Source organism: Varroa destructor, unplaced genomic scaffold (assembly GCF_002443255.2).
Source record: "Varroa destructor unplaced genomic scaffold, Vdes_3.0 BEIS01000003.1, whole genome shotgun sequence".
Classification (NCBI taxonomy): Eukaryota; Metazoa; Arthropoda; class Arachnida; order Mesostigmata; family Varroidae; genus Varroa; species Varroa destructor.
Genome location: NW_019211456.1, coordinates 22064124 through 22085363, shown reverse-complemented (window position 1 = coordinate 22085363; position 21240 = coordinate 22064124). Strand labels below are relative to the sequence as shown.

The 21240-nt window shown below is 43.0% G+C and overlaps 1 protein-coding gene and 1 long non-coding RNA gene across 22 annotated transcripts in view; one reads left to right on the top strand and one right to left on the bottom strand.

Moving 5' to 3' along the window:
* The window catches only part of LOC111247398 (uncharacterized), a 43799-nt gene extending 29215 nt beyond the window's left edge, over positions 1-14584 (top strand). For 3 of the 14 annotated variants that reach the window (XR_015324900.1, XR_015324902.1, XR_002672102.2), the window contains 3 exons: positions 6315-6457; positions 7245-11142; positions 12079-14584. This is a non-coding gene — a long non-coding RNA (uncharacterized LOC111247398). Of the gene's footprint in view, positions 1-4032; positions 4451-4647; positions 4697-5776; positions 5891-6298; positions 6458-7244; positions 11143-12078 lie in introns of all 14 variants that reach the window. The other 11 variants (XR_015324895.1, XR_015324898.1, XR_015324899.1 and 8 more) reach the window with 11 other exon arrangements.
* Positions 1-21240, bottom strand: part of LOC111247395 (transmembrane ascorbate-dependent reductase CYB561-like) — a 104038-nt gene that overhangs the window by 42648 nt on the left and 40150 nt on the right. Inside the window, exon 1 of one of the 8 annotated variants that reach the window (XM_022798240.2) lies at positions 14863-15549. The exons of the other annotated variants lie outside the window; for them this stretch is intronic. Within the exon in view, the coding sequence (XP_022653975.1) occupies positions 14863-14891 (29 nt within the window). The 5' untranslated portion in view covers positions 14892-15549. Of the gene's footprint in view, positions 1-14862; positions 15550-21240 lie in introns of those variants that run through there. 8 annotated transcript variants of the gene reach the window in all.

Sequence of the window (21240 nt, the reverse complement as noted above, 5' to 3'; positions counted from 1 at the left end):
CTGACACGAAGAGATCGAAAACTAGTGTCCTAATACTATACCTATAGGAGATTCGAGCAGGAAACAGAAACCATGCTGCAGTTACATGTAACCGACGAGTTACGTGCATAATCTCATACTATTGTGTGTGTTTATAAATCTGACGTCGGTGAGCGGTAGCCTGGGATGCACAGCTTGGAGACCAGGCTTTCGATAGTTGGGTTGGACGTCCCGCGCTGTTTTTGACAAGAAGCTTACATTTTGCTGAAAAGAAATTTAATAATTCAGTTTGACGTATATTCGTAACGCTTGTATGTTCTGCGATTTATTAATGCAGAACCTCCCTCAGTCTTTTCCTTTTTGTTAATTTTTTTTCTTTGTCGCTTTCTGGACCCTGCTAACCACGCTAAACAGTCGAACCAGGCAGCAACCATGGACACAGTCGATAGCACAGTTTCAAAATGCTTTTGCAGCGCATATTCACACTAACAATATATATTTATCACTGCAGATTCTAATTCAGTTGATCGGCAGTACAGTTCCGATGCGTCTCTGTTAACTTATGCTTCGTGGTTCAGTGTTTCCTCCCATACGTTGATAATGGCCTTTGATTATTCACAAAAAGCTATACCATTTACCGTCTAGTCGCAGTGGCTATTTGCTAGATTGTTTTGCTGTGGCGGACCGATGACCCGGTTACATCCGGTAATTGTTGTCCAATTTGCTCAGAATTATTGATTTCGGATTAACAGAAATAGAAGTGTGGATGACAGTTGGAGTGTTACGGCGACGAAGCGTTAGAACCAACCACTGCTGACTGGCATTATCTTCAAGCTAAAATGGCAGGGGCAGTTCGTCAGCGGCCAGACCCTGCTCCATTTCGCCACCTCTTCGCTAGCTAGGTTAGATTAAAATGGCAAGGACGTATGAGTAATTATATAACAGTTCATCCTACATAGCTAAATCGCATTAATAACGATATCTGTAATAGAAGCGTCAACGGCAGCGAAAAAATCGCAGTACTTCATTATGAAAACTGTGGTGACAGCCTTGAACTTGAACCCCTCCGTCGATTAACGACTTTCCCCTGACTATCTGAACCGCGCTAAATGCAGCGATGGGCCTAGACAGACCGCGAACTGACGGGAGACAGCTTTAACGTCGGTTATGATTGCAACAAGGAAACGCTCATTACTTAGATGAATATTACAATAACAGCTTAGGCGCGGCTTATTTGAAACTAATGACGCTCCAAACAAAACCGTTGTTCTCTATCGTCATGATTCACTATAACGTTCCAACTTTCATCTATATTTCTATTTATATACAGCTAAGCGAAAACTGAAGTGGGACATTTTTTTTAATTTTAATAGACGAAACTAATATATGCCCGTCGCGGGTATAACTAATAATAATAATAATAACGAAAGTTCAAAATGATTGTGAACCGCTCCTTAAGTCCTGCCGACTGACCAGAAAAAACTATTAGCGACAACTGTTAACTTTCGCATGACATTTACTCTCTATTCGTTCATTGTTCACTCCGGTGGCCATACGAACAAAAGACTCGGCGATAGTGAATTTGACTAACCCATATTATGTATGTACATATTACATCAGTACCGACGGCGCTCAGCGCACGCACAACCTCATCTCTTAGTTACTGAATGAGCGTGAATAGATGACGGATAAGGGAAGCCCTTCTCACAGTCACTTTTTCTATTTCTGGTCTGCACCGCATCATCGCGAATGCCTCCCGGTTGCCGTCCTCATAACAGTGTTCTTTCGGCAGGAACCATGATCCACCGCTCCGTAACTGTATATGTATCTGTCTACATGTGTGCGTGTCCACTTCTAGTGGTACTTTGTGGTGATCTTCCACAGACTCAGCCTGCAGCAGTCCACCCGGAACAGTACAATTGTCACCCGCCTGTCGGTCATAGAAGCGACGACGGCAAATCGTCGTTTGGGTTACTGTCGCGCCGTTCGTTCGTACATCGGCTGATACCTCTTCTCGCTATTCGCATTCTCTGCGTGACCTCATTGCGTCCGCCCTAGGGTAACACGAAAGTATAATAGAACAAAGTGGCACCGTCGTCGCTGCTGAAGCTGAGGCTGATCGTGATGATGATGGTCCTGATGATCGTGAGGATGATAGCAATGGCTGTCGGCATAGCGCGACCATCGTCGACGGTTCATTACCAGCCACTGCAGTGACGCGCGACGCGTCTTGTTCTTCTTTCGTGTTATTTTATATACATTTTTCGTCTTTGCTCGTAGTGTAGAACACTGCCACCGCTGTTGATTTACTGACACAACGATATGACTGTTCTCGCCGACATCAACAAATGCGATGTCTTGTCGTCAAAACTAGCTAGGCGAAACGATTATAGCTGGCCGGCAAGATACACTTACATAGATTGTACGCTTACATATAACAAACGAGGCAATAAATAAATAAAAATGTCGCCAAAGTTTCTTGCATATGAATCGTGTCACAGGCAACATTGCGCGTGGGAGATTTCTAGGGGGAAGGTTAATCGATTTTGCTTAGACTTCAAGCAAATTACTCCACATAAAATAGTGAATAGCGATGGATGAATACTATTAATTGAATAGAAGATGAACAAGATTACAGCCAACATTGAAAAATGGTTTTCAAACATTTTGATTTCGTAAAAACGTGCCGGCAGAACAACTGCCGATGACAGCGTTAAAGCAGATACAGCTTGTGAATAGTAGTTGTGTATTCTAATAATAAGTGTTTCATATTAAAAATCTATTCTAACAGACAATAAAACGACATTGGATGATTAACAGAAAAGGCTCACAGGTCCTATTTCCTATCAAAGACGCTCCACTCCATAAACAGATCGCTACGGCCTCTCTCTTTGATTGTAGAGCTTTCCATCGCTAGGATTTTCTCAGACGATTAGGATAAAGTTCAACAGAATGGTCTGCTGCTTCGAGCTTTTTTCTCTTCAGGTGGTCACTGATAACACTGATAAATCATATAACATTGCCGAACGCCAACAAAAATAATACTCCATCGAAGCATCAGCAGGCGCCACGGAGGCTCGCAGTTTCAAATAACGCAGCAATAGCGGCAGTGTTGCCAACAGTATTCCTTAATTATCAAAATATACTCGGAACATGACCAGTTGGCTGAGTTTTGATACTCCGCATCGTCCTCTAAAGGTACCGATATCGCATGAAACCACCACCGATAAGCCTAATATGTAGATCTAATATGTGAGGCGTTGCATTCGTCTGGAGCACTCTTAACGAATGCAAACGAGAATCACGAGTGGTATCCTTTTTTGGTGTCCTGATATGCATATAGACATATTTTTGCCCACGAGAGTATGGCGTGAATATCTACTGCCTTGAATCACGTTAAGTTTAGAGAAATAACGGTATAGGTTTCGGTATTTAGATCAACTTTTATGAAATATTTATGCACGGTGTACGGCTACAGTGTTGAATTAAATTAGTCGCAGCATCGATTATGTTGAAACATCGGCGAGCAAAAAACAAAAAGTCGCAAACATCGTTTACTTCATGCCCTATTTTCGTTCCGCTTCCTAACCAACGTGACTGTCTTTCTCCTGTATCTAGTTTGCACTGTCACCATAAACACGGCCATTTTCTTCTCTAGTTTAGCGATACTGATGCCACTGTCCGACGAAGGCAGCAGTGTTGATACAGTAGCTCTGACCACTTCGATTTGTTCCTTATTACCTACCTTCTCGTTGAAAGGTGTTTAATTATTTGCTTTCTTGCGAAGTCTTGTTTAATAGCCATTAGCAACTTTTTTCTTGTGGAAGGAACAAGATTATAAAAGCATCACCTTTGGCAGTCTTCTTGTAGAAGCGGAAACCGATCAGCGGTATCCACATTTACTCTTACATCCTTGTAATGGAGATTAGGTTGCTAGCGGACCCAGCCCTGTCCAATAGACAGAGCTTATTCGAGCAAACTCTTTTGGCCTTGCTTTCCTTTACATTATTGACTCTCGCGAAAAACCAAGCGGAATTTTGCATTCCTCAACAGGTTCTTCCTGAGTTCAATAAAAGGACTTGAATTCCACCGCTGTTGTTTCATTCGTCACTCATTGTCTTATACCGATGCGTCCTGACATCAGCTTGAGGAAACGGCCTAGCTTAGAAGAGCTGACAGTAGCGCCGCCAACGCCGCTGGTGCCGAAAGGATGGACGAATCACTGGTCGCGCTGAAGAGTTTCTGGCTAGCGTGAACGGTAGGCTAACCTAGCCGGCCGAACGATAATAACGAGGGCCAGTGGAGCAAGGCTAAACCCTCTTGTCACAAGTTGGACGACTGGCTTCAGCTTATGGGCGGCTTGACGCCGGTCTTCTACGCTTCTTTTCGGGACACGTCCTTATCTTCTCCTGTCCGTTCCTCCGAGCCATCCTCTCTTTCCAACCCCGTTCAAGTCCCTGTTTTTTTAGCTGTAAGTAATTTTTCGCTGTTTCATCCGCGCGTTTCTGGTTCTTTCTGGTTACTTTTATGTGAGCGGCTTTCCTCATCATCGGAAATCACTCAATTCGGAAATGTGTAGCCAAGGGTCATATGAAAGCGACACGTGAAAGATAAGACAAAACCATAATTTATTTCTTGTTTTGTTTGTTTTGCTTTATTGTTTATTAGGATCAATGTATTGATACTTAATGCGTGATCAGATGCGAGTACAAATACGGTGAGTATATAATGGTAGATACAGATGGTAAGGTCGCTTCGCTGCTCAACACTACGGGAAAATACGATATTCTAGTACTTACAACACTATTCTATTAGCAATGGTATGATATGTCATGTTACATTTGGTCATTTAGGGTTTTTGAGTGGTCCTTAGGGTGGTTTTTAAACGAACGTCTTTATCAGGATCATTCACTCGAACCGAGTCTGGATATTCCCTTAAACAGGCCACATGGCTCAACCTACGTAACAAACCTCAGCTAGATTACCGTCAGCCTAATTTGAACAGTTCAAATAGTAAAAAAGACCGATCACCACCACATCACTTACAAGCCTCGTCCACTAGGAAGGCGCCGGTCTTTGCGGCCTTGCGAGATGTACCTGGCTATCTGTGTGTCAATTTCTGTGTGCCCCTAGTACAGCAGACCACTTACGTATGACGATTACGTGTCGCAGTTGTGCGGTTCACGTGAACAACAAACCGCTGTGAAGACCACTTTTTCTTTCTATCACCTTTCAGTCTTCGCTTCATGTTCTTTCTACTTTTCGCGGCAAATTCAAAACTCTGCTACGATCAACCTCTTCAACTAACTTGTCAGAAAGAAGCTTTAGGCAATATCTAGTAGAGGAGATCAAACTTTCCGGTCTGTCGGTTCCTCATTCTTGTAACCTTTCCATAATGTATCCTTCTCCAGTGCGGATACACCACAATATGTAACACTTGTCAATAAATAGAGACGTGTGCACATGTGTATGTGAACACAGCTGAAGTGTGTGAGGAAACGCTTAGGGCCAACATTATTGACCTTATTAACATTATTAATAGAACACGCAGCTCTAATGTATCAGTAAAACAGAGTTCCCATAGAAAACTCCTAGAACTGTCATTGTCTTAAGGGACCACGATGGAAAGTGAGATTGGCTTGATTTTAGCATATGCTCCTTGCACCGCCCCATTAATGGTGATGCTGGTCTTAGCGCTTCTATTCCTGTTTTTTTTTAGTACTAAGTAATCAGATAGAGGACCGGTCCTTACCGATTTTCTAGTAGAAAACATTAATTGGCTTTTCTTGGCTATTAGGTTATTTACCACAGTTTGTCGAGCGAAGCCAGTAACAGCAACGCCAGCGCAGGAAATAAACTCAAAAGGAAACACTCCGTTTTCAAACAGCAAATAATGGCACCGAGAAAGCACGTACGTCTCTAAGGAGCAGCAAAACTGTTCTGTCTGCTATAATCTTACACTTCCCGCGATGACTAACAATGTCTGATCGTATAACGTAGAATGGTCCAGCCGACCGAATAATCCGCTGCCATTAATCAATAACCTGTGACGTACGATCGTTTGCCATATTAATATTTGTTCGTGGTCTTATTATTGATACTGTTAATGTTTTGTCAAAAGTTTGCTTCTCTCTAAGACATGAATGTAGACCGTATCGATTCTATAACAGCAGACGTTTCATGTGCGGCCGAGTATCGAACTATAATTTTCCATCGACGTTTACCAATACATAAGTTATTGAATGAAAATGTGTACGGTGTATAAGGATGATACTCTTCCACACCGTACATATTATGGTTTATGTAACAAATGAAGTAGTAATATTCTCTTTCAGGCCTGCGGCGGCTGTTTTGCCAGGCATCATATGTAGCCTAGAGCTTCCTTTGTGAGAAGCCTCGAAGAGACGTGTAGCGCGTGCTTCTCCGAACCGGCCACGAAACAAGAAGGAAAATACCCTTGTCTGGATGCTTCTAAAAGGTTGGTAGATTTCCCCCGTGGTCAGCGGTAGCCTCAGTTGTAATTATAGTTTGAGAAACTTAGCATAAGTCGATGTTCTATTGTGTTATATAATTTTGCCAATAAACCTGTCGACAACATGCGCAAAGATAATCGCGATCATTGCGAGTTTACAAAGCAGGTAAATCAAAGTTCATAGTAAGCCAATTTTATCATCGGATAATAATAAAACTAATTGTTACGTTTGACAGATATAAATAACGGGCGAAAAGGAATAACACCAAGTTATATATATTCATTTAAATTACCTTCATCCAACGCCGTTTTTTAATGTCTCAATAAATGCTGATGTCTCAATAAGTTCGTTGTATTAAGCGTGAGCATTCTAACTGTTTGCCAGAAAATTGATCTGTAAAATCTACATTGGAAAAGGCATATCCTCGAGTGTGTACAGCTAAGTCTTTAACCGTATTCTTCAGCATATGAATGCGCTCATGAGTGCTTTTCGCAGGAAAAGTATATCGAGTACTGCTCATCATTCATAAATTTATCATCCGCATATTTAGAAGTTTTCTGCTTGCGTCGTAGCTGCTGTCGCTTCTGAAAAAATAAATGGTTGGGTAAAGAAGGCATTTCGCCCTCTGAATGCCGCCCGAAAAAATCCATTAGGAAATATTCAAATTAAATAAAATTTGAGTTGAAGTTCTTCCCAAAGTTCCTTCCCAAAGTGCCGATCGTTCTCCCTTTCGTGCTTTTACGACGAGTTTTCAGCGCACATTTTCATTCTATCCGTTATGACTCATTTCAGCGGTGTGACGCTTCGGAAAACTCTACAGTATGGTGCGATCGTGGCTCACCCTCGAAAAAGTGGCCCCTTTTTGTCACCAAGCGTGGCCTGACTTTTGGGAGTCCTCCAACGTTCTTCTCATATAACAACAAGTGTTGTCGAGCGAAAAAGGCACAAGGTCGGCAACCCAACTATGGCCTCTCTCCATCGGCGCCGAATCCTTCTACGTTTTCGACGTCATCGTCATGATAGTTGCCCTCCTTCCCCACGAGGAATGACAAATAAAAAGAAAGATGCATAAAGATCGGTTTGCTCAATCGAATGAGCAAGGAAAGCAGGTTTGTTTATGGGACCAACGAGAACTGCAAAAGTGCAAAGTATGCACAATGCATGGCATTAGGAGTAAAAGTAATGGTATAACAGTTAGGTAAAATCAAACGGAGTCGTAAAGAGAGTAACAACTGGCTAAAATAAAATCACATTATGCTTTCGTGCAGGGGATAATAGAGCCTACCACATGGTCGAGTGGCCTTCTCTAGGTCGCTATCTTCCAGTACCCCGCGCCCACGTTCTCTTATTTTCATGGCTACTTATTTCAGTCTGTATTCTGTTCTTTTGCTCTCATCCTCTCGAGAATATGGCGCGCGCCTCGTCTTCGACTTCCCCTACATCAGCCCTCTGTTCGCCCTCGTTCATCCAACCTCAACGACGTCCACTAGCCTTCTCTTGGTATCTTCACTGTTTTGTCCGCCTGCAGCCTGCTGAAACTCTATTGGCCACCGACTATTCACTAGACCTTCCCAGTTCTGCGGTGCTCTTTTCCCCCCATTGAAACCTTTTCGTTCTTACACTCATCTGGCTTCCAAAAGGGCCTGGAACGAACTACGCGATCTCCTCTTCAGCCTGGGTTAGAGTGTGGAAGCAGCTCTTCTCGAATTAAATAAAGTGGGCGTAGCATTCCATCCGCCGTCCAGCTCAAGTCATTTTGACTCTTTCCCAAAGCAGCAGAGCCTGAGCTATAGCAAGGAGTCCAACGGCCTCTTCTTTCGCGGCAGCTGCACTTGCTCCGTTTCAGTTCTCACGCAAGTTACAGCACTTCATTTTACGCGCATCCAGCACCAGGGGGCATGGTTTCTGGCCCGTTCGGCAACCCTTTTCCAGTCTACCGCGAAGAAAGCTCTACTGTTCCGAAAGACCACGTGCACGGCCGCTACCGATCTCACTCCATCAGGAACGAACATAGCTTGCGCCGCCCTTAATAACAACTTCAAACGGGAGGCGATTTCAGAGAATTCTTTCTCAGCTGACAGCATCCGACAGAGCGTGTTTATATGGAAATCAAGTAATGTGGTCTGGAACGCAAAGCCAAATGGAAGCGCCGAAAGACGGAGCTTAGAGCAGTGAATTAAGCTCAAAAGCATCGGCTAATCCCACGTGGTAGGAATGTTTTTTAATTGCATTTTAAATGTCTTTTTGAATGGCATTAGGAAAGCCTGATATTATTTCCGAGTTACGATGATGATGTTGTGTGTGTTTAAAACGCAACACCGACTTTCTGTTAGAGAGCGCTAGAATGCTAATACCTTAAAAACATAGGAGTGTTTTTACTTAGCATGCCTTAGCTTGAAGTGTGTTCTAAACGGTCTACCGATCTTAATGATCTTGTATTCGTCCACAGGGCTGAATTAGTTACGGTTCAACTCCTAGCAATGATTGTATATCTACCAAGTGGGGCCCCGTTACAGCAGGCTTAAACGCGTTTTGTAAGATAGGGTCGTTGAAACAGAATGCTCGCAACCCGGGAACAGATAAAGGTTGTTCCAAGAGTTAGCCAGAGGCCATAGATATCTACTTTAGTTCCACATTCTAAGGATACTAAGCTAATCCGCTTAAATATTTTCTAAAGAGGATACTCTTAAATTACCGCTAAGAGTCCAACCCTAAGTCAAATACATATATATGCCTCTTATTCATGTGGTTGAAAGCCATTTTCCGATAGTATAGCTTTCCTAATGCATATAAATGGCGCAATTACTTCTGAACAAGTTTGATTAGTGCAGTATTAATACCCGCTATTCAATGAAAGCAGCTTTTTCCGGCGTGATACCTTTAACGTATTATTGTAGAAACCTGCACGCATATATAGATACAACTGTTTGGTACTGGTAACGTTTGTGTAATGACCCGAGATGACCCAAACAATGTATTCACGTATGCATCGAATTCTCCACGGGCAATTGTTATGTACGCCTTTTACTCTTTAGCTACATTCACCATCAATAAGTGAATACAGTTAAAGAGTAGAATATTCATCCCGCATTACCCACTACCTCTTTCTCATATACGGCACTATCAGTTGCTCCTTTTAATCACTTTAAACTCGCAACAAAAGCCGCAGGAGACATCTGTCTGTCGTGTTCACTGTTTAACTGCCATACCGGCAACGCTACCACAATTTCTCTTCTTGTCGTCAATGGCCGTATCGGTAAGTGTCCGAAATCGACATAAGGCAATAACAAAGCCGATGATAACCGCAACAGAAGCGAAGGCCGAGAAGGGCACCAACAGTAGGCTCGTCTACTCCACGCAGAATACGTCTGGTACGTATTTAATGTGGGACAACAGACACTTTTTGCGGCGTGGCGTCGCAAAGTGAGAAAGCAGCAAAAAGGTGGCATAGGTGCCATTCGGCATATTGTCTGAGTAGTGGTTGGCCTGCCATAGCCCAGCTAGTTTTCGTTAAGTGAATTCGGTTACGAAGTAGTAAACACCTTGAGCTTGAATTTCGCATCTTTCGCCGGCACTTAGCCTTGCCTAGCTGGGTTCTTTCTCCAATTATTCAGAAGATCGCCCTTATTTTCTTAATATCTAGGTAAAGTAGAAACTTTCCTTCGAGTGAGACAATGCCCTCGCATGACTTCCGCTGTGCCATCAGATTGGTGACGAAAACGGCGACGTATCATGTATATGCCGCTCCCACAAAAACGCCAAATATCACGTTGGGCCGGGAGAAGCGACAAAGACTGTACATCGAGCCTTGTCAGTCTGCCTTGACGGCCGTCGCCTGTGCTTATCCGTTGGGGACCGCAACGACACGACACGGGGCACTCGAGCTGTCCTACTCCGAGCAAATAATGCTCGCTAGCTTCGAACGTTAAGCCACAGCAACAGCAGCTTCGAATTAAAGATCTACATAAACGTTTGTTGTGCGAATCAACAAAAGATCTAGTCCAGTTGGCACTTAACAGTTAGTTCTATAGTTTGTGTTATTTCACTTTGTATAGTATATGTACTGTGGTACTTCCGCACCTTAGTCAATGTTTTTGTCTATTTAGTTTGTTAATACAGCGATTTTGGTGACGCTGCATAGCTATCCGATTATGTGTATGAAATCGACAGAGGACCGTGATAAAGAGCTGAAGGGAGAAGTCGAGTGCGTAAAAGAGGGCACGCGCGCGATTCAAACAGCAACAATGGAAAGCTTTTTACAGGAAGTTACTGCGTCAGTGACAATAGCTACAAACCAGCAGTTTCATATCGTTTCTCACGCCTCGACCAGTGGTTATGATGCTGTTTTTGTCGGTGCTACGGGGGTCAGCGTGGCAACGACCGGTGGAATAAGAGCAGTCAAATAATGTTACTTTGTGTGTTTCCACAGCCTATTGCGCTTTCTTGCTGAAGTATTCCAGTTACTTTGCCGCCCTCGAAGCAGGGTTTGCCCTTTGTTGTTGCGGAAATTAGGCGAATTAAATCGAATTCACTGAAAACTGCCATCACCTTTTGAATCAGCAAATGTCCAGCAGGAACCCCTGATTAAACAGCGGACTGACTGACTGAGACGAATCTACACGCAGCAAAGGACAACACTGTGTCTGCGGTTACAATAATGTTCTGAACAAAAGGATCTAATTGTTATGACGTAAGTACATTACATAAGTCCAGAAGTATTCTTGAAGAATTAAAAGCAGCAAACAAAACTTGTTGTTAGTGGCAACTGCAGCGAAGAACACATGATGAAAAAAGACTAAAGCAAAAGACTACCTAGGTTTGTTCATTGCGCTGCGTGCGCATATGTCTATAGCAAGTTGAAAACATCGAGTCGAAGCGGCGGCAAAGCTGTTTGCCGCCGCTTCGACTCGATGTTGTCGCTCTACGGTACACGTAAACATAGTATTGTGGCAGGAAATTTTTTGTTAAACGTGACGTGCGTTTCTAATGAAATTCGATGAGGCGAACGTCAGCTTCCAGCTATAATATTCCACGTCGTTGAGCTTCATAAGGCAGCAAAACCTTAACACTTCGAGCACAGAACAGCCGAATACAAGCAGAGCTAGCTACGCAGTAGACCCATACGTCTGGTGACGCATAACCATAACCGTGAACGAACAAACGAACGCTTGCATTGGACGAAGCATACTTTTCGCAGCATGGTGAGGTTTCCACACCATTAATTCGCTGTGGTCCGGACATCGAAAGCGGACCAACCACGTTACTAAGAGTCATTACGTGTGAACGGCGCAGGACAAGCGAACAGAGAAAAACGTGGGCAGAAAACAACGGACAGAATCGTCCCCGTTGCCGGAGCTGCAAAGCGTTCCGTGTTGGTGAACGTCTGTCTCTAATAGGCGACAACGAGCGGACTATCTGTCCCTCTGATGCGTCTCTGAGACATCGCTGAGACGGCACCAGCATATGTCGTAAAAGAACAAACAGCAAAGTCTAACTATATAATAGTTAACCTTTGGAAGATACAAAGCGCGTGGGCATGCTTTGCCGTCTATTGAATTATTGATGTTGTTGTTTGTGTCATGATTTTAATGTTGCCTGTATTGTTTTTTTCGTTGGCTCGTTTCAGAGATACCGTCAGACCTCAGTCAGTTCAGAGATGATGAAGATTAAGAGATGATGAAGAAGACCATGAGTGGGCTACCAATTTGTATATATTCTTTGTTTTGCCGTCCGAAGCTATCTCGAAAATAGCGTGTTCTCTCATGGCAATGCATCTTTTAGTCGTACTTTACAAAAAGTATTTGCATAAATTTAGATCATTTGGTTAAATTGAAATTATTTTTCCAATTTTTTCCATATTAATTAACACTGCCATCGTTACCATCGATGCTCGTGTTTACCAATAGAGTTTGGCTCTTTTTCGCTCCATATTTACCTTGGAAACGGACAAAATAAGACCATGTAAAGACAACGTTGACCGAGCTGATACGGAAGAGTAGTGACCGTTCAAGCCACCACATAAACGCCTACGTCAGTATCTAAAGTAATCATATGATATTAACACGAGGCCGCACGATTGAGACAACAGTAGTTACAGAACAAGGCAAAAGAAAATATATTTCTTCAATACATTTTCATGCCATAAAAACTAATGTCCTTTTTGAAGACCACATGGCATATCCAAGTTATCGATGATGGTAATTTAGGAGAAAAAAACTGTCTCCTGCATTCCTCCTGCAAAACCTCCTGCATTGACGAAAACTTTCAAACATTTAGGTCACTGGCTGTTGACAGATATTTTTGTTCTGCTTATCATGTTCTGAAAAGGGTCGCAGCACAAATGTTCCTTCAGATTGTAAGGGTACAATAACATTTGCAACAGATCTGTATGTTGAAGCAAAAATGCCTACTATTTTGGCCAGATGGAAACATTAGGATTGGTGGAAAAGGTACACTGCTCTCATCGGAAACACACTGTATCAGTGTATTTACAAATCGAGGTCAATTTTGAATTTATAATTACGGTCACTGTACTCAAAAAGCGCCAATTTCAGTTGGCTATGTTTTGCGTGTTCCGTATTCTGGAACATCTACGCGTTCGGACTCGATAAAAGGGCCAGCTAAAAACAGATGATCTTTCAGAACTTCTACCGACATATCACATTGTTTACATGCAACCGCTTCAGTTTTTCGTATGCAGGACATCTAAGCGTTATTGCGTTAGTCCACAGTGCAAGTAGATAGGTTCGGCGAACTTCGCAGTTCCTGTTTCTGTGGCTTCTATAGCTGAGGACGTGACGGTCACCAGGGGCAGAATGAAACGCCCCATTGCCCAACACAGACGCGTGACCTCGCAGAATCCACAGTCTGCAAGCGCCGGCCACACGAGTTAGACCAGAATCAAAACCTGATCCACGTTGCCAGACAATCTGATAATCGGACATATAAGATATGAAAGATAGAAAGAAACAAATAAACGTTTTTAATTTAATGAAAGCGTCGCAGAACGTTTAATCGTAGCAGACAATGCAACATTTAAACTAGGGCGGTGTCCATTTCGCTCGTTTGCCTTATGACGTTTGCGTCATTCTCAACCGCGAACCCTTCGTATAATAATAAATATTTCGTAAATCAATTGTATTTATTGGCGGCAGAAAAGGAATCGCAGCATTTTTGTTGTTTAGTGGGAATGGCTTTTACTGAAAGAGTGATTCTATCTACAACGCAAAAAAGAACAACAAATGGCAGAATCACAGTGGCAGAATTTCTTCTTTAAGTTACACTATATATAATTCAAGCTTCTGTATTTGTATCACTTTGGTTCGCTGTATACACATGGCAAACTCTTTCGGCGTTAGTGTTTCATGTTGTGACAATCGTGATGTTTGCCTCTATCGACCAAATCGCTACCATCGTTATTGTTATCGCTAATGTTTTGTTAGTGGCGATTACAGTTATTGTTGGCGTCGACAGTTCCTAGGGCTCACCGTTGGCGCTGTCCGAGCGAAGTACATTGTCCATGCATGTTCTGAACTGGGAAGGCAAGTTTTTGTCGGAAATTGCTATTGCCAGTGGTTATGTATTTTGGCCGAAGTTAATAAATCATGCCTGGTACCAATTTCTGTATAATAGTGAAATGAACTATTATTGCTAGTATTAAAAAAAAAAAACCTCTATAATCATTACGATGACAACAATAATTATTAGTTCAATGTCAGTATTTTTGTTGCTTGGAATGTACTGTACGGAGCGTTTCGGTAACGTACATCTGCAGACATTTTCTTTCTTTTTTTGATTCATTTTCGATCCTACGATCAATGACAAGGATACATGTCGCAGCATTTTAAATGTCGTCGATCACTAGGGCGGTTAGAGCACGTTTCTATACATCTCGATGGCTAGCCAATGCTGTACTTAATTGTTCATCGCCATGCGACGGGTGCCGCGGGAACGTCACATAACACCAGGACGACAAATAGTTCGACGAAACTTTGGACTATGAGACACTTGCGTGTTATTAAAACATCCGCTGTGACCGATTCGCGCCAGGCCTCATTGTTCGTATAATAGAGTTTAATGAAATGAACTATGAATGAAGATCTATATCTCAATAAAGATCATGCGAAAACATATTCGATCAAATCACTTACTGCTTAAATATAGGTATGCTGCTTATTTAGAGAACATTTGTAATTATTTTTTTTTTTTTTCTATTACAAGAATCCATTCGTGTGTGAATGGAAAAGCCTGCTCCAACAATCAGTTACGCATACAAATTATATACAATCTGTACTAATAAAGTGTCTATACACCCATTTCGAGCTTTTGTCCCCGTTAGCTAAATTGTTTTATCCTACGCCATCATTTTACGCTGATTTAGGGCCCAAGCAATAATCAGAATAATACTTACATGCCGTTGTACATCACGCACGGACACATTTTAATCGACAGGTCAGAGACTCTCACTTAATATGCAACACTTTCACGTAGACTACTGCGTCAGGTATTGGCACAATCAGGCGCAACCAAATATACTTACTCCTGCTGACTAGCTAATTTCTATCTAATCGGTTTTCGCATTTCTCATTCGCTCTATCACGGTGCCAATGCTCCATGATTAATTGTCACTTTGAGTTTGGCTCCTTCACGCGTCACCTTAACCCGGCACATAAATCGACCAATTTGAAACGTAGTTCCCACCAATCAAGCCGTCAGCTCTTGGAGCAGGATTTTATCCACCTTATTGCTTCAAATACACGCTCTATCTTAGATACACACTCGTAGCGAAACTGTGTGCTATAGATCAGCTCAGAAGACAGACCCAGAGTACGATAATATCGTTGGACTCGAATAGGTCTCCGTGCCATGTCCGTATGGCTGTTGACTTGTTCCATATGTTATCGAACGGCTCCGCATTATTTTGCATTTGACTGTTTCTGCTGTTTCTACCTATTACATCACTCTCGCGTCCAGTCACTACATATCCGACGCAGCGCGGAGCGTCTAGGCGCCAACCGCTTGCCCTGAACATTAAAACAGGATAGAAGTGTAGCTCTGTTGGCGTGACAACCACGTTATTGGCAAAGGCAAAATTAGGCCTAGTAGGAGACCTCGTTTAAGCAGTGGTGTTTCGTCAGCGATTCGCCGTAGCTTGCGACTGCGGCATCGGCCCCTGTAGGAGCAGAAGCGCCTACTAGAATCGTAACCAAAAGGCGCAAGAGCGGTAAGGGTGCGCCTTGTATCTGTAAGCTCGTTCCCTCACAGTTTGCCTAGTCTGAAAAATAGGAAGCGAAACAGCCGGAACACGAGAGCGCCAATCAGTAACCGCTGCAGTCAACTTAAACCTACGGGTGCGGTACTGCAGCTACAACGGTATCAGAATCGGCAAGAGGAGGAGCTTTCGGGAATCCGAATGTCCCCGAATTAGGGCATGCTCGTTTCCGCTTTAAGCGTTATCATTCCCGTGATCTGCCTGATCCTGGAATATTGTATAGCAGAATCAGTACGTATATCATAGCAAATACACGCCGATATATATATACAGTGTTTGTATGTATCATGTGTGTGTAGTCCATTGTGAGTCGTTGAAACATACGACTATGTCGTAATGTACCTCGTAGACATTTGCAAATGCTCAGAAAAAGACAGGCATGAAGATACCGGACAAGCATAGTAATGCTGATGTCGAACCCAACATTTACTACGATCACCAAGCGCAGAGATTAAGTACTGTTTAGCGGAATTACTTTAACAACTTTAGTAAAATTGCGATAGGACCAGTGCATTGCGTGACGGTGGTGCTGACAGTGAGTTACTACTACCGCGACCGCTATTAAAATCGTCAGCGCCTGAGGGTGTTCCTGACGTCAGTCGACAGGTTTCATACACATCGACCGTAGTAGAATAGCGTGACTCAACGTGTGCCTAGCTAATTTCCTTGACAACGCTTGTTCCGCTAACTTCCACCTCTCCACCTGGCTGTGATAAAACAGTGGTAAGCCGCCCATCGCCGCTAAACAATAATATACAATGCTATGTTGTGTTATGCACTCAAAAGGAACACACAAAGTGCTGGCCACTAATGTTTCTCCGCAGGTAATGTTATTAGCTAAAATGAGCCTAGGTGGGCAAAGTCTGCTGATGGCGGTGAGTGGCAAGACAGGGGCACATGTCGTCGTTGTTGTCATTGTCGCATCATGTATTAGCGCTTATCACCTGATTAGTAAAGTAAGTAGCGATAGGTGAAACGAATAAAAGAGCAGTAATGGATAGAGCAGGCGATAAGTAATGAGTGCGCGTGACGATATTTTTTTTAAAGCCTCCCTCGCTAGCTACTTCTTTTGCTGTTACCGGCAGCAAGTCTTTCGCGCCCGCATGCTAACGTGAACTGCAAAGCACTAAATGAAGCAAAAAGTGCCTATATCGTACCGGTGTCTGCCTGCTGGGCAATGTTAATAAAAAGTGTCGCCCTGTTCACCCACAATAGATGCAATATAGTGAGAGCATATTAACGCATAAATAATGTAAAAAATTTTTCGTCTTCAACGTAGAGGCATAAAAAGTGTTGTCCTGAGGATTTATTACTTCTACATCATAACCCTAAATATTATTGTAGACTTACAGTATTATTTATGACAGTAATGATACATTATTGATTGCTCACTTAATAGTTAATTTAACAATGTGGTCCACGACCATGTTGCTTCTCAGGCTGCTCTTCATTTAAGTTAACTTTGCTAGGTTAAGAACAGTTCAAGTAAACTCTTCCTCCTCATTCTTCGTAATTGTATATGACCTCATAATAAATAAAAATGCGAGTATTTCTAATCCATTGCTGTCGTAACGTACCTGACAAACCTAAATAACCATGTACTTATCTTCCATTATAGCAGTGCCAATCCGCTTCAGCCACAAAAAAGCCCTGTCTAACTAACTATCTAATGTAACGATCTAATGTAGCTTCGTTACATGCTGTACACGGAACCAACGCATACAGTTCACAGATTATAATCAGTGCATGCCGACTTCTGCGTTATGACTCGTATACTATATTGTGATTACAAAATACAGTAACAATTCAGCGTAGGGGTCTCTAAACATTATCAGAAATCAGTGGTGCCCATCTCAAAAAGAGGGTAGTAGGCTTTGGTCATAGCGCTTAGCTACACACGGATTTCCGCCTACGATACTCAACAATGAAATACGATGCATGTCTACTGACATAATAAACACCCATCAATTAATCTAATGAGTTACTATAGCGCCACATATTCAATGGCACAGCCATGTTTGTCGGAGCGTGCCTGTCTCGACCCTCTCGTTGGCTCCTATTGTTCTCTTGGCGGCCTTTGCTTTGCCTTCTCCCGGCCTTATGTCGTCGCCATTTTCTGCTTCCGCGTTATTGCCATTCCATCTTCATTTTCTTCATCTACGTTGTAAATGTTTCCTGCGTAGGCGCTCCGTAATTGTTGCCCAGCTAATTATTTCATCGCAGTCTTTTAACTCAATTTTATAGCGGCGCTTTTCCTAAGCCAAATCTACAACAGCTCGAGTAGCTCTGCCGTGGTGTTCGTGTCTTGGCCTCGGTCTTCGCCCTCTTCTCCAATCCGTGCAACAGAGTCAGCGGAACAGCGATAGCGACAGCAGCAAAGCAACTGTGATAGCAGTGAACACGGCGACGGGAGTTAAGGAAACGGTCACCGCAGTTCAGGCAAACGGTCCGCTAACACGCGATCTCCATCATCATCGTAGCCGCTCGCGACAGCAGCAGAATCGACATCATCAGCGCGACCGCAACTACAGTCTCGCCTTCAGTAACAACATCAGCAGAAACCGTATTTCTACTACTGCTGCTACTTTTGGCAAAATCATTAACGCACCTACGAGAACCACCATCGCTGGGTACGACGCAGTAAACGGCCAGAGGCCAACGGCTGTGGGGTTGCTTCGTCTGTAGGCGAGTACATTCAAAAGCAGCAGCAGCTGCAGTACTAATAGTAATCTTGATTGCGACCTAAGCGGCAGCGTTACCAATGGTAGAGGGTCTGCAACAGCCCCCGTGAAAATCATAGCTTTACCAGAGCCTTAATACTGCTCTGGCCTGGACGGCTAGCTGTTATGGCCAGAAAAACTTAACAGGTCCTTCTGCTGCTGATGCCTGCCGCCTATTAGTCCAACTACACCAGGGTCATGTTACTAATGAACGGTTTAGGGTAACGTCAATAATAGTATAATAATGGTGGTAGCGAAGGAAACATGGAAGATAAATGGAAACCTGGAAATGTCCGAGAGTTTTCATAACTGCTGATGCTGTTAGCTTAGACCGTCTAGACGGGTTGGGACAGTTATATGGGCAACGGAATCATTGAGACGTTTATAGGGGCCTCAGACGCCACAACAAGCTGACAGCAGCGACAAAACTGGTGCTGCTATTGTTGTCCGGAAACACATACGGAAAAGAGGAGTAAATAAAAGATGGTGTGCAACAAAAGGAAAGTACGTTGCGGTGAGAATAATGTAAGAAGAACAAAAACAATGATGACAACAGGCTCCGTTGGAGAGCGTGGAAGTGAAGAGGCTACGAGGAGATCGACCATGACATATATCATACAAGACAGTATTGTGCAACTCTTGAAAAAACCAAGCGTAAGGACAGACAACTTCGGAGAAAGCCCTGGAACTCGTAGCGTTTACCACTTATACCGTTCTCTGCTAAAACTATAATCACGACTGTTAGCACAAGCGTCGAAGACTGCTTGCTACTTGTTGCACGAAAGGCCTCGCCTGTGCGTTTTCGTAGCTACCGCCAGTGATGACTGCCTTTTTTCTGCTTCTATGCACTTGTTCTGGGGCTGCGTTGATGTGAGTAGTTAGTAATTGCCGCATGCTAGGGCACTGGGATTATTTGAAAGTTAACCCAGTAAAAATTGTACGTGCGATACTTGACCCACAACCTCAACAATAAAAAACACTAAAATATTGTTGAACAGACAGCTAAACAATTGAAGCTTATACAACAGGTAACTATCCGCACGTGCTTACGATCCACCGACCTGGTACGCCCGTGTTTCGGTTCACTGAGAATCTTCAACTTTAAATTTGGTGATGATGTTTAACATAAACGAGAATAACATCACGGTTAGGGCTCTCCCCCATGAAGTAGCTGATGTTGAATGAGCACTCGACATTAAGTTTATCATGCACTCGATGACTAGTCAGAAATAACTAAACAGACTAAAGCCGACTGTATGTTTATTGCCTGCATCGCCACTTCTTTCACATCAACCCAGCACTAATATAGAAACTATCGAAGCATCAAAAATCGTTCAGTAATAACTGTAAAGTTTGCGTAAACACACTTAGATCCATATAATTTGCATAAAAAAGTTTTTTTATTTTAATCATTTACGCTGATTTTAACTGTGTCTGCTCCATTAAAGCGTTTTCAGTTCAGCGTCATAACTTGATTCGAGCCTGAATACGCAATTAATACTCCTTCTCTGAAAGGTGCTTCTTTTACTAAGCTGTTACAGACCATTGACCTCAATGATCGGCCTGCTGTACACATGATGACGAAATATTAAAATCGTTAATCGAAACTAGATGAACATGAAGCATAGACTGCCCTCTGTATAAATAGCTCAGTATCTTGTTCTACAGACTATACAGACATTGCCACATAATGCTAGGGCGCTGCGCAAATAATCTGGTATCAATAGATGTATCCGGCTTGTTAGTATGTCAGTAGTATATGTTGCAGTTATCTGAAAAACATGAATTGTCTATGAATACGACAACATATTGTGTAATATATGCAGGTATTTTTCTACAGTTGACATTGTAAACTATCTCTTGAGTCGAATTTAAGGCTGTTCTTAATTGTCAGCCGTAAGTTGACTTTCAATACTACTTTCAGGACATGTGAGACACTAGCTGTTTCATCTTATCGTCCTCTGACCCACCTGCATCTCTGCCACAGCAATATATACACGAATGCATAGATAGTCTCAACAAGTGAGAATATGTTGCTGAAAAGATCACTATTAGCCGAATGTCACAGCAAGTATATATGTAGTAATATCAACTACGATAAAATTTCTATTCATGTCAGCCGTTTTTCAATTATCCGGTTAAATCAGGGGGGGGGGGAGGGGATATCTAGTCAGTCCTCATAGTGCGGATGTACCCATATGCGATTTGGCCAGTTAAGTACAAACAGACTTACTCTGGCCTTATTACACAGGCCAGAAGCACCTGACCGCGCCAGCAGCAGCATCAGCACTACAATGCACTTTTCACCCTGTGCCTTCACTAATCCTATTCGGAGACGCACCGCTAGCAGTCACCAGATCCGAAAGGTCCAGGTAACGAAGGACGGAGCTAGGCGGAACGTATGATGTTGCATGCTACGACAGGTCGTCCCTGACTCTGTTGTGAATCCACTGTGAAGACCAGATCTGGCAGTAACATCGACCTCCCAAAAACATCCTTGGGGTTTCGCCTCAGAAAAAATTCCGAAGAGCACCGACAGTCTCTCTATACTGTTCTGCGGTTCTGCCTACTACTGCAGTAAACGGCAAATCACAAAGGCGGAGTTAGCTGAGGATGTGGCACTACTAAGAGCTCAGGATATAATTAAAGTGAAAAAGAAATAATCGCATGCTAGTTCCGCGTATAATAGTTAGTTGGTCGGCAAAATCTACTGGCCGGTGTCGCTAACTCAATTCGCTAACTGCGCAAATCACCTACGACTCGTGAAACGAGGGGACATCGTTGCGCCCCCATAAAC